Source organism: Pempheris klunzingeri, chromosome 6 (assembly GCF_042242105.1).
Source record: "Pempheris klunzingeri isolate RE-2024b chromosome 6, fPemKlu1.hap1, whole genome shotgun sequence".
Lineage (NCBI taxonomy): Eukaryota > Metazoa > Chordata > Actinopteri > Acropomatiformes > Pempheridae > Pempheris > Pempheris klunzingeri.
This window is the reverse complement of record NC_092017.1, coordinates 7406648-7419614: the sequence shown is the minus strand read 5'-3', so window position 1 is coordinate 7419614 and position 12967 is coordinate 7406648. Positions and strand designations below refer to the sequence as shown.

The 12967-nt window shown below is 44.4% G+C and overlaps 1 protein-coding gene across 1 annotated transcript; it reads left to right on the top strand.

Moving 5' to 3' along the window:
* The first annotated feature begins 213 nt into the window (after window positions 1-213).
* ndnf (neuron-derived neurotrophic factor) lies at window positions 214-10509 on the top strand. Its single transcript, XM_070831913.1, has 4 exons — window positions 214-674; window positions 6197-6391; window positions 6796-6920; window positions 8086-10509. Exons 2-4 carry the CDS (start codon window positions 6198-6200, stop codon window positions 9480-9482), a joined length of 1716 nt encoding a protein of 571 aa, XP_070688014.1. The 5' UTR covers window positions 214-674; window position 6197; the 3' UTR covers window positions 9483-10509.
* Window positions 10510-12967: the final 2458 nt, after the last annotated feature.

Sequence of the window (12967 nt, the reverse complement as noted above, 5' to 3'; positions counted from 1 at the left end):
CCGGCTGGCTGGAGATTTATGCTCTGGTGACACCTCACTGTGAGTTTGATCAGCAGCGCAGAGCCTGCAGTCTGATCCCAATGTGATTAACAAAAAGTTTAAAAGTTTAAAATCAGTCATTTGTCTTTGAAACTGTGAAGGATTCAGGTGATCCGTCCCTCTGCAGTCAGAGTCTGAGGGCCAGTCAAACCGGGCTGGGAGCAAATGTGTCGTGGTTTTTTTGTGCTGAAGGAGTGGGCTGGTTCTGCGCCTTGGAGTCTTCCTACTGAGAGCGCAGGGAAGAAGTTCGCACCAGTTTTGCCTCCAATCCAGTGGAGGTTTCAATAGCAGCGGCGCGGCAGGGGAGGGACGCACTGCCAGCACTCGGGATACCCACTCACACACACTTACACACACACTCCTGCCCACTAGAGACCAGTTAAATCCGCAAGAAAACTGCAAACACGCACCAGAGCCGTCGCCTAATCCGATTGATAGGCACCAACAAGAGAAGTGCAAACTGACGGAACTACTGGACACTGTAGAGGACAACTTGTGGTTTTTTTTCCTTTTAAATCGCTTTAGTTGTGAGACACTTTTTTTTTTTAAAGAAAAAAATCTTTGTGGTACCAGAGTGGCTTTGAGGGCAAGAAGCGCCATCCTTCAGATAACTTCGCCGTTTCCTATCCTGAAAGGTAAGACCCTAAACACCGTCTGTTCAGCTCGCATGATCTGTCCGCTGGCGTGTAGCGGTGCGTCTGATCCAGAGCTTCTAGGAAATTATTACATCAGCAAAAAAATAAATAAAAATCCCCTCCTTTCTTTAAGTTTTCTAATGCTTTTATTTGTTTTAATGGGCGCAAAAAAAAGCTCCATACAAATTCCGAGCCGGACTCCCAGAGTAAAGTGGTGCCTTTGAAACGCCTGCCAGAGAGAGAGAGAGAGAGAGAAAAGGAGGAGGAGGAGGAGAGGGGAAGAGGTTTTTGTGGTTTACAACTCCGGGAAGTTAAAAGTTTCAAACACATTTCAATCAAGCCCAAACTCGCATGCTCTTTTAATCTTCGCTTATTTTGGTTTGGGCTGTGTATCACAGGACCGTCAAGCGGACGAACTTCTGCTTTTGTGCCTCCCGAGGGTTCCCATGCTCCCAGAGGTGACACAGCACCCAATAAGGCGATTTATCAATACGCGCAAAGGGCCCGTGCGCTACTCCGTGTGGTGCCTCTTCTCTCCATCCTTTAGCTGCAAAGTGCAAAAAAAAAAACCCAACACGTTTTTTGATCAGAGTGTAATTTGGATTAATGTGCGTCTCTTGGGTGCCTTTACGCACCTGTAAGACGCAGGGCCGGTGTGAGCGGGGCGCTTAATGAGGAGCATTTTTTTTATCACATAATTAGAATTGTGATATTTTTAACTTAGCAGCGCCTCTGCTGTTTAAATGAAAACGACCCGAGGCAGATTAATGACAGTTTAGCTCATGTTGGGAGTTGTTTGTCGTCGCTCGGGCCATGTGAGAGCCGTGTTTTCCCCCCTCAGCCCGTGTTTAATGAGAGACATACCCGGAGTGGGGATTTGAATAACTGTATTTAGTAGCAGGCTGAAGCCACACTGCCTCCCTTCTACTTTCTCAGGAGAATGAATCATGAACAAAAAAAGTCTTAAAATGGGAAGGTCTGCGTCGCATACCGTAACTAAACCGTGATTTGCATATGAAAACTCTCCGGCTGAAAGAATTCCGCCAGTGTTGCAGCAGCAGCCGTTCGCGTCCAGAGAAGTGACAGGCTGGGCTGCGGTGTGTATATACACTGTCTGCCTTTTGTCACATGTCCGGAGTCACTGCTGGAAGATTAAGGGCGCACGTTTTTATTTCCTTGTTAAATTATTCATCATATCCACACCCCAGCCTCTGCTCCCGGTCCGCATTCATTTTGCAAAGCCCCTCATTATGCTCCCTCAGATGGACACAAGCAGGAGGCAGAGCGGCTCTCACTGGCTGCTGAACAGGCTTTTCTCTGCTCCCCTTCTCTGCTTCCCCGAGCACAACATAACGGATCATGATTGACTCATTTCCCAGAGGCCCGTGCGTGCCCTGGGTGATGGGCAGTGGGTGGATGACTTTCCCATGGGGCATTTTCTCTTGTAATCTTTAATCACCCTCGCAGCCACAATGCCAGCACATCAGTCAGAGCCACCACCACCACCGTCCACTCCCCCACCACCCTCAGTTCTGTCTCAAAGCAGGCGGCCCTGCGACCTGACCCTCCTCACAGAGGCATTCCAGGATGCAATGCTAAATGCAAGCTCCAGAGATGGACTATTAAGAGGCAGGAGGGGAGGGTGGGAAGGAGAGGAAACTGGGCTCCCCTTCCCATCATGCTATTGTGCCAGCTCTCGTGGTTCTGATGATGTGGATAGCTCAGAAATTCAAACTGTGAGTGATGTTGTGGATGGCGAGGAGACAGGTCCTGAGTGATGATTTAGACTTATACACAGAGTGGAGCGCAGGAATGTGATGGTTTGGACACACACGCACGCACACACACACACACACGGACACACTCACACCAGATAAAAATCCTCCATTCTTGGATCAGAGCCCTCACCACAGTCTCTACCAATTCATTAATGAGCTGTTTAGCTGTCCAAGAGCACCAGACCTGCTTTGGTTTGGCTGCCTATAGCACAGGTCCGGGTTCTGTGTGGTTCCATCCTTGGCTCCAAGCCCCCATATACTCCACTCACTCCAATCCCCACATTGGCCCTGAAGTGACAGCAGTGATGGAGCTCGCTACTGAGGACCCACCATAAATCTGCCTCCAGACTTCCTTAAAGAAAACACACAGAGGCTTCAGGTCCTGCGAGCCCTGCCAGGCGTCTTGTTGGGTGGAATCCGAAATGTCTCTTTATTTGTGTTGAAATTAAACTGTCTTTTATTCCCTCCCGTTCTGTTAATGAGCTCCATGTGGCAGCGGGCAGGAGGCTTATCCGTCTTGACAAGGAGCTGGAGGGAAGGAGAGGGAGACCGGTTAAACAAAGTGAGGGGAGAAAGGGGAGGTCAGGGGCAGTTTGGTGCACACATGCACCAGCGTACACAGGCTGGGATACATGTATGTGTTCTGCTCCACCGCCATACATGGAAATAGTGTGCTTATAATCAGTGTGCTCCTGCTGGAAAATACCCACAGAGCTGATCAGGTGGATGAAAGTTGAGGCTGAATTGTTGCATGTAACTGTTTTTTTTTTTTTTGCTTTAATCATGAGTGGATTGTGAGTGATTTTAATTGTGCATTTGACTTATGTCTTAAAATACTGCGTCCATCTGGGAGATGTAAAACATAGTGTGAACTTTTTGTTTTGGCTTTGCACATGATTTGCTTGTAATGACCCAAAATTAGAGTCGGGTCAAAGCTGTTATAGTAGTAATTCAAATAAGGGATGCCATTCTTCAGATCACTCAGGAATGGAGAGGGGGTGCGGGTCATTTTCTTGTTTGAGTCTGATACTGTAGATGTGTCAAAGGCACCCATGGGAAAGACCATCATCACCATTTCCTCCACTGGCGAAACCATTGCAAGCTGCATTCGTCCTTTAATCCTATTACGCAGCTTGTCCACAGCTTGCCAATTAGAATATGCAGGATGTTTTCCGCCCGAAACGCTCAGCAAATTCCACTAAAAGTGAAACAAAAAACTATAAATGCATAAATAAGCAGATAAAAAGCAGCAGCAAAACAAAGTTGACACGATTGCGGGTGACCTTGCCTTAAAATTATCCGTTCCTCAAATTGCGATCATAGATTCTTCCCAGTTCTAATTAAACATTAGGCTTTATTTGTTCCAGATGCAGCTTTTTTTTGATCTGTTATTTTGGTAAGGGAACTCTGTGGCATGAGAATGGTGCAGGCCTGCATGTAAAAAGAGACCCAGTGCAGCCTCTTTGACCATGTTGACTCTGCACTGGCCCATGCAACCGCAGTGACCCAGCACGACTGCTCTAATATTCAGATGTCATCTGTCTGCAATATATATTGTCAATACAGACTGAGTGGTTCAGTGCATGTGGGAGAGGCAGGCGGCTCAGTCACAGGGTTTAAATCAGCGGTGTCACATGTGAGGAGCACACTGAAGGCACACATCAAATGTGCTAATGACAGTGGTGATAAAACCCTTACTGTATGAGTGATAGCAGACATTATGTGTAATGACATCAGTGTGGTGGACGGAGCTGGGGCCCTCGCTGTGTCTGTGTGGTGTTTGGGGATGTCGGAATGAAAGACAGCGCTGCACAGCTCTGTACATACCACCTCAGCGCTGTCTTGGGTATTAATAGACATGTCTTTGTTCCAACTGACACGCTTCTGAAGTTGGAATGAGACAAGCTGAGGCGATAAGGATCTCCACTCTCTGTGTGAGTCAAACCTCAAAGTGCCACTTAGGCGGCTTTCCTTTAGCTCTCTGAAGTTTGGCGGTACGACGGGAGGCAGGGCTCAGACAACGGCACAGACAGAGACACTGACAGGAGCTGTCAAGGGCTTTTTTCCCCCGCTGCTTGTGTTTTAAAGTACGATAATGCAGTAAAGAAGCCATGTTTGTAGTATGGAGGTTCCTCCAGGCCTCAGTCCTCTGGTTTTACTTATCCGCCTCTACTACAATGAGGAGAAAATGTAAAGAGGCACAGAGAGTGGAGTTAAAGGGCTACACTGTTTGAGCACAAATGCGAAAGAGAGAGGGATTATTTGTTGATGAAAAAGCGGTGATCAAGGGAAGGAGACAGACAAGGGAAGGTGAGCAGAGAAAGGGAGAGGGAGAGGGGTCATTAAAAGGACACCATCTCGCTTGCAGTAAATGGCAGTAAAGTATCTGGCTAATCTGCCATCATTACACTGATTAAATCACCAGGGATTTGGCGTTCCCATCAGCTGCAATCAATGGGGCAAAATCAATAGACAGGGGATACGTGAGAGGCTCTCAGCCACGGTCAGCTGCACCTCGTCCCTAGCCACTTCTCCATCTGTAGACTGCAATATTAACCAACGCAACTCAAACGACATGGATTTCTGGATTTATATATTAAGCACTTTATGAAATCGTATGGTTCCCTTGAGTTTCTAGCAATGCCATTTCCTTCACATGTCTCTGTTTAAACCCCCACCCACACACACACACACACACACACACACACACACACCTCTGTGGGCCCTCATTCACCGTCCATGTACTTTAAGTCTCACTCATTGATCCACTCAAACATGGCGTCTGTACTGTCACCCAGTTTTAATGTGAAATCTTAATTAAGGTTAAAACTAAAAGGAAGAGAAGGCAAGAAAACACATTTTAACAGAAAATAAAATATTTAGTGGAAGCAAATGAAAGCAGAACCCTCCTAAAAGCACTGCAATGTCTGTTGCCAAGGCTCAGGGTTGCCAAATAGAGCTCATTAAGTGCAGTTTTGTGTTTTAAGCTAATGCCAGAGTGAAAGGAAAAGGGCTTTTCAGAACTTCCATGGCAAAAACAGACATTTTACAAATCAATATTGATTGATAACGAGCATTAAAGAAATAGTTCAACATGTTGAAAAATATGCTTATTTTTATTCTTGTCAGGAGTTATATGAGAAGACTGATACCGCCTCATGTCTGTATGCTAAATGCTAACTTAGCACAAAGCCTGGAAGCAAAGGGAACAGCTAGCCTGGCTTTGTCAAAATGTAACAAAATCAGCTTACCAACACCTCCAACACCTCGTCCTTTATTCACAAAGTTATGCTCAGTTTTACTGCAAAGAAATATTTTTTTATTATTCATTTTCTTGCAAAGAGTTAAATGAGAAGATTGATACCATTCTCGTGCCCGTACATTAAACACCAGAGCAGAGTTCTCTCCCTGTAGCCACTCATTCCCGAAACCAAGACTTGTTTGTTCGTTGTACCATTGGACAGATTGAAGTATTTTTACATCTGTTTCCAGGCTTTAGCTTTAGCTGCTAAGCTGTTCTGCTGGCTGTAGCTTCATATTTAGTGCACAGACATGAGAATAGTATCACTATTTTCACCTAGCTCCCAGCAAGACAACATAATAAATTATCAAAGAAAAATTGGAACTATTCCTTTAAAATGACACATAACTCAATGATAAAACTCAGTGCTTCTGTTTCCAGGTTGTCCTGTATATTACACTGTAAACAAAACGAAACTGAGGTCATTTTTCTGTGTCTTTCAGAATGAGGCAGTGTAAAGGTTGGAGTGTGGTGCTGCTGGTGCTGCTGGGGATGGGAGCTTTGGCCCAGAAGCTGCCCACAAGAGACGAAGGGCTCTTCCAGATGCAGATTAGAGACAAGTCACTGTTCCACGACTCCTCCGTCATCCCAGATGGAGCTGAGATCAGTGGCTACCTCTTCAGGGACACACCCAAAAGGTAAGAGCTCCTTTAGACAAACTGAATGACTCAATGAATTACATAATCCTAATGATTAAAACCATCTACATGCTTTTGTGCCAATTCCACCTTCCACTGCTGACTACGCCCCAGAGGAAAACATTAAACCTGCAGATGGCCTCCTACTGTAAATAGATAGGAAACATCAGATGTTGCTCTGTAACATGATCTATTATGTTGATGCAAAATCTAAATAATAAATGAGAAAGTCTTGTTTGTGTAATTGAGTGTCTGTTAGCTCAGAGCCAGAGACCAAAGTCAGTGGCACAATAGTATCACTGCATGAAGCAGTCTCCAAAAAGTCTGTTCCACACACATTATTTTGGACAACGTCAAATTGAAGCAATACCAGTATCAGTCCCTTTAACCTATCATTTTCACAGGTACTACTTTGTGGTGGAGGAAGACAACACACCCCTGTCTGTGACCGTGACACCTTGTGATGCTCCTCTGGAGTGGAAACTCACTCTGCAGGAGCTGCCAGAAGAGGCCAGTGGAGAGGGATCAGGTATAACTGACATCAGGCAGCAGTGGAAGAGGTTAATGACACGTTATGTGGAAATATCACTATCCCCCACACACAATTAACCTACGCAGTGATGTTAGGCTTTGTGTCTTGGTGGGTTTTAATTAAGTCACAGTCGTAGTGTCTAGTCTGACCACTTATGATGTCTGACTCGGCCCAAGCTGACGTCTATAATTTCAGAGAAGGGCTCCACTCTAGTCAGCCTACTGAATCAAAGCCATTATATCCCTTTACTTAAGCTGTCTTGGTCCTCTTAAGGTAAATCCTGCTGCTTTCTGCCTGTCTGTCTATCTGTCTTCCTTCCTCTTTTCCTTTCCTTCTTTCTGTTTTTTTTAATTGTCTGCCCTACATTTACACTTTCTCCATCTGGAGGGTGTTCTTTCAGCACAGGAGATCTTGCCAGATGACCAAAGCGGTGGTTTAGAGCGTAGATGTGTGATGTGAGCATATATTTGAATGTAATTACACGAGCACCTGCATGTGTGTCTGTGCTCTTGTCACATCAAATGTTGCAAAATGATTTATTGGGTTGTTACACCCTTGAAGACATGTACCTTGCCTCAAGAGAAAAGAATTCATCTCTAAGTAGAGGAATAACGACAAAATAGGACCCAACACACGGAGTGCCATTGGTAAAAGTCTGACTTCACAACATATGTTGGAGCAATAGTAGAACCAGTGAATGTCTTCCTGTCTTTACAGCTCTTCTTGCTAAATGTCTCTAGTGGGAGTAGATCTTTGAGCATTAATTTTTAGTACACCACTGAGCACACTCTCTGGTTGACAAACATAATATTATGTTTGGCCTGTCTCTCTCACGTAGAGGCTACAAGGCATGTCTTTGTAGCACAGCTTCCCCGGAAAGGCCAAGTGAATGCTGGCCTGTGATCTTTGGGGATGTTTGGAGTGAAAACATGGCTGCTATGTGAGGGGCTAATCGTCCATGAGGCTTGCAGGGCCACATTTAACAGCATCAACACATTAAACATTTTTTGGTATGGGTGGAAATTATTTTTCACCAAAGCCAAAAATGAACTGGAAGACAAATATCGTAAAGGTCATGAGTACAGATCAAGTCAAAATGTGTAACGTCAGTCTGGTGTCAGTCAAAGAGCTCATGTTGTGCCTATTTGTTTTCATTTTCCAGGAGAGCCTGAACCTCTGGACCAGCAGAAACAGCAGGTGACTGTAGATGAGGGGACGGAGCTCTTCACCTACAAGGGTAACGATGTGGAGGCCTATGTGGCCACCAGCACGCCCTCCGGCCTCTACCAGCTGGAGCTGCTGTCCACAGAGAAAGACAGCAACTTCAAGGTGTACGCCACCACAACTCCAGAGTCTGACCAGCCCTACCCGGAGCTGCCCTATGACCCTCGTGTGGATGTGACCGCACTGGGCCGTACCACAGTCACCCTGGCATGGAAGCCGACACCGACGGGCTCTCTGATGGGCCAGCCTGTCCAGTATTGTGTTGTGATCAACAAGGAGCACAATTTCAAGAGCATGTGTGCCGCTGAAGCTAAGATCAGCGCTGATGATGCCTTCATGCTGGCTCCGAAGCCTGGTAGAGACTTTAGCCCGTTTGACTTTGCGCACTTTGGCTTTGTTCCCTCTGACAATGCTTTTGGAAAGGACCGAGGCCTCTCGAGTAACAAGATCTCACGGGCGTACACAGCCAAGCCCAAAGCGTCAGACATTCAGAAGGTGTGTATTGGCAATAAAAACATTTTCACTGTGTCAGACCTGAAGCCAGACACACAGTACTACTTTGACGTCTTCGCTGTGAACTCTGCAACCAACACCAGCACAGCATATGTGGGAACATTTGCCCGCACAAAAGAGGAGGCTCGTCAGAAGACAGTGGAGCTGAAGGATGGAAAAGTATCAGATGTTTTCATCAAGAGAAAGGGCAGCAAGTTTCTGCGCTTTGCGCCTGTGTCTTCCCATCAGAGGGTCACTCTGTTTGTCCACACATGTCTGGACGCTGTGCAGGTGCAGGTGAGGCGTGATGGCAAGTTGCTGCTCTCCCAGAACGTGGAGGGGGTACGGCAGTTCCAGCTGCGGGGAAAGCCAAAAGCCAAGTACCTGATCCGTTTGCGGGGCAGCAGGAAAGGGGCGTCCACTTTGAAGGTGCTAGCCACCACAAGACCCAGCAGCAAGCAGCCCTTCCCTTCGCTTCCGGAGGATACGCGCATCAAGGCCTTTGACAAGCTGCGCACCTGCTCCTCCGCCACCGTGGCCTGGCTGGGCACGCAGGACCGCAACAAATACTGCATTTACCGCAAGGAAGTGGCTGACAATTATGGAGAGGAGCAGCGACGCCGGGAACAAAACCAGTGTGCCGGGCCAGAGACCCGTAGGAAGTCAGAAAAGGTCCTGTGCAAGTACTTCCACAGCCCGAACCTGCAGAAAGCTGTGACTACAGAGACCATCACAGGTCTGGAGCCAGGCAAGACCTACCTGCTGGATGTTTACGTGGTGGGACACAGTGGTCACTCAGTGAAATACCAGAGCAAACTGGTGAAAACAAGGAAATACTGCTAAATGACTCTGCAAAGAATAAATCTATTATAAATATATATATTAAATAAGTTTATTTAACTCTAAGTGATATTCTACTAAGGAGTGTATACAGACTGACTACTCACACAGCGGATGGGCCTGTGGCAGTGACTGAACTGTTTGTAGAGAGAGATATCAACCTGTATATTTATGTTTACATTTCATTGAGGCACCTCTGGGTGGCCCATAGCATGAGGTGCTTCATTACCAGGCTTGTCGTCTTGACATCATGTTGCCACTGGAGAGGCAGAACTTCAAAGAAGATCATCTTTCATCTCGTATGTTTCTTTGTTGCTGCATGACATTTGCTTTTGTCTTTTGTCATATTTGTGTGTTCCTTCAGTTTCAAGTCACGTTGACCGGAGGAGATACAGTAGCCACCCGCGTTGTATAGATCTCTCACTGCATATTCACTACATGTTTTAGGAGGAATTTAAATTATTTTATACTTTTTCGTTTCTCTTTTTCATTGTTTTTATTGATGACAATAATAACTGTTACGAGGAAATTCCAGTTTTATGAGGAAGCTGTCGTAGTTCAGACATTCCCTTATGTATCTCAGCCAGTGTTTGCTCTAGAGCCCATCTTGTAAATGTGTTCTGTGCTGGAGATCTGTGTTATTATCACTGTATCGCTGTGTGTGTCACATGTACAGAGTTGTCCTGCCAATATTCATGTACATAAACACTAAATATAGAACAAGTAATCCCTCTGTCACCCTGGGTGTCATGTTCTTTCGCCGAGCAGTTAACATCACAGTCATGGCTCCGAGATGAAAGAGTGCACTGCGTATTGTGTTTATAGACTCAGACACTTAAATTAGAGTTGCATAAGCAGAACTTAATACTCGTGGTTTGAAATGATAACTGGATCCTAAAAATGATTTGTGATGTGAAAAGGCCAACAGAGGATGAATTATTTTGCTGGAAATAACTTCTTTTTCCAAATCACACAAGTGGTGCTGAAGCTCCACTTGTGTGACGTGCATTCACGTAAATGTACAGTAATAAATCAGTGGATCTTTGCATACTTCAGTGTGCTTTTTTTTGTCACTGCTGGAGAGCCATGCATATTTTTGATGTTGAGGAATTGAAAAAAATAAGTCGACGTAGAATTGCTCTCGCACAAGGAAGTCAGAGCAGAAAGTGAGAGTTTGTTTCAGCCGAGGGAGTACAGGCCATCTGTTTCACATGGTCTCTTTGTAATGGTCTCTGTTTTTGCATAAAGACAGTTACACTTCATATGGTGCTGCTGCTTCTCTGTACACTGGTCTCCTTGATGATGAAATACAAATGTGGCTGCGCAGGATGTTGTCAATTAGAAAATTTGCATTTCATACATTAAATGACGTATGAGCTCAATGGGTGCAGGAACAGTTCTGGTAAAAGGCAGATTTCCGATTTGAGACTCAGCCTACAATACTGAAATAATCCTGATTTGCTGAAAGAGTTTGTCAGATATAACAAATCATTTTGTCAGGTTTATCCCCTTTTTGTGTTAAGAGAAGACGTAATTTATCACCCCTTTAAATCTACAAATGAAAAGATTCATTCCTAAGCAATAAAAAGCACCACTGCTCTGGTTCTGACCAGTAACTTATGGTGGCAAATATTGGCGAATGTAAGCAAATTTATGTCAGCAGATTTTTGATAGATATTGCTAGGTAAGTAACTTAAGAATAATATTTCTTTACTTGCTAATGCTATGCTATGTTTTAGCATGTTGCAGAACAATTCAAATACTGTACATTTATAAAATGTAAGTATTTTAAAAATGTTAACTTAGCAGTAATAAAGTCAGCAAACTAGTTCAGTAATGTTAACTATAAATCAATACTGCCTTAAAGTTTGCTAACATTAGCTACTGGTCAGACCAGACCAAGTAAGATTGTAGCAGTCAAACTGCTTTGTGTATTAAAGTGAGCAATTGTGCATTTTATTGCTTCGGGCTTAAACGTATCATTTGTGATGGGAAGACTTAGTTATACATTTTTACAAAAGTAATATTGTCTTCCTTTAAAGAAATAATGCAAGAACAATACACTAATTAAAACATCAAATTTTAGCATTTTAAAAAAAATATTTTTTAAATGACACCATTTCAAAATAAAAAATAATGAAGTGATACTAAACAGGTCACCATCTCTAAACGCAATCTTTCTGTTCACCTGCCCTTATTTAAGTGCATACACTTAAACAATCAGGCTCCAAATGTGGGAGAATTGGGTGACTTGCAATACTATTTAACCATTAGACACACTTAACCAAAAATAAGCAGAGAGAAAAGCCAGACACACATCAGTGCACATATCCACACGTTCCAATTAAGAGCAGTCTCAGGTGAATGGAAATGCTCTCTCTGTTGTGGCCAAGAAAAGCAGCTGTTGCTCTTGAATTGCCATGTTTCCATCCCGACCCTGATTCTGGGTAGCTGCACTCCAATTCATCGCCACAACTCACTGTCAATCAAGTGCCTTTGGTCAGAGGAAATGCAGGGAGGCTCCACCTGGCTTCCATTAACCTGCCGTTGCCCTGGAATAATGTGGAGGAGCTTCCAGAGAGCTGTGGGAGTGTCATGGATATCCCCGTAAAGGGCCACTAATAAAGCTGCCCAGCTCTGCTCAAATTTTATCCTGCATGTGTGAATAAGATCTGCTGTGAAGTCCCTGGCTTCTTTAAAGACTCTCCTGCTCTTTGGTCAAAGCAAGAGGTCTAGGATGGAAAAAATGTACAGATACTTCCATTTTGCCAGCATGCTTCAGGGAATCTCCTCACAAACACTCACGCAAACATACACACAGAGAAACCTCTATCCGAGAGCTAACCATTTGCAGGGCTGTCCATGTTTATCTTCTGCGTGGTAATGAGCGCAGGGCTTTGATGTATGAGTTTTGTATATATGTGTGTACACGGAGCAGGGGAAGCAGTGGAGACAGACATATAGAGCTCGGGTAAATGGTGGAGTAATCACAGCAGGGCACGGAAGACCTGGCTCTGATTCCTGGTTTGGCTAGTTTGACTTGCCACCATATTAGATTCAGACTGATGTGAGCTGTTGGTTAAAACCACCTGAAGCAAATGAAACAACCTCAATTAAACTGAGGTTGTGAATGCAGTGGCTGACTAATTTATGTCAGAACATCCAAATTGAGTTTTATACATTTCATACATGTTGCACAAGTGTGTTTTGAAAAGGCAGATTCGTTTGGTGTAAGGGGATCTTATTAAGAGCTTTAAAGAAATAGCACAACATGTTGGGATATATTCATATTCACTTTTTTGCTGATAATGAAATGAGAAGATTTGCTTTCACTTCTGTATGGTAAATATGAAGCTAGAGCTTGCAGCTTAGCTTAGCATAAAGACTTGAAACGTGGAAACAGCTAGCCTGGCTCTGCCTGTTCAACATGTTATATTTGATTTTTTCATCTTGTGATTTTTACATTTCACTTTTCGGTAAGTTTATTG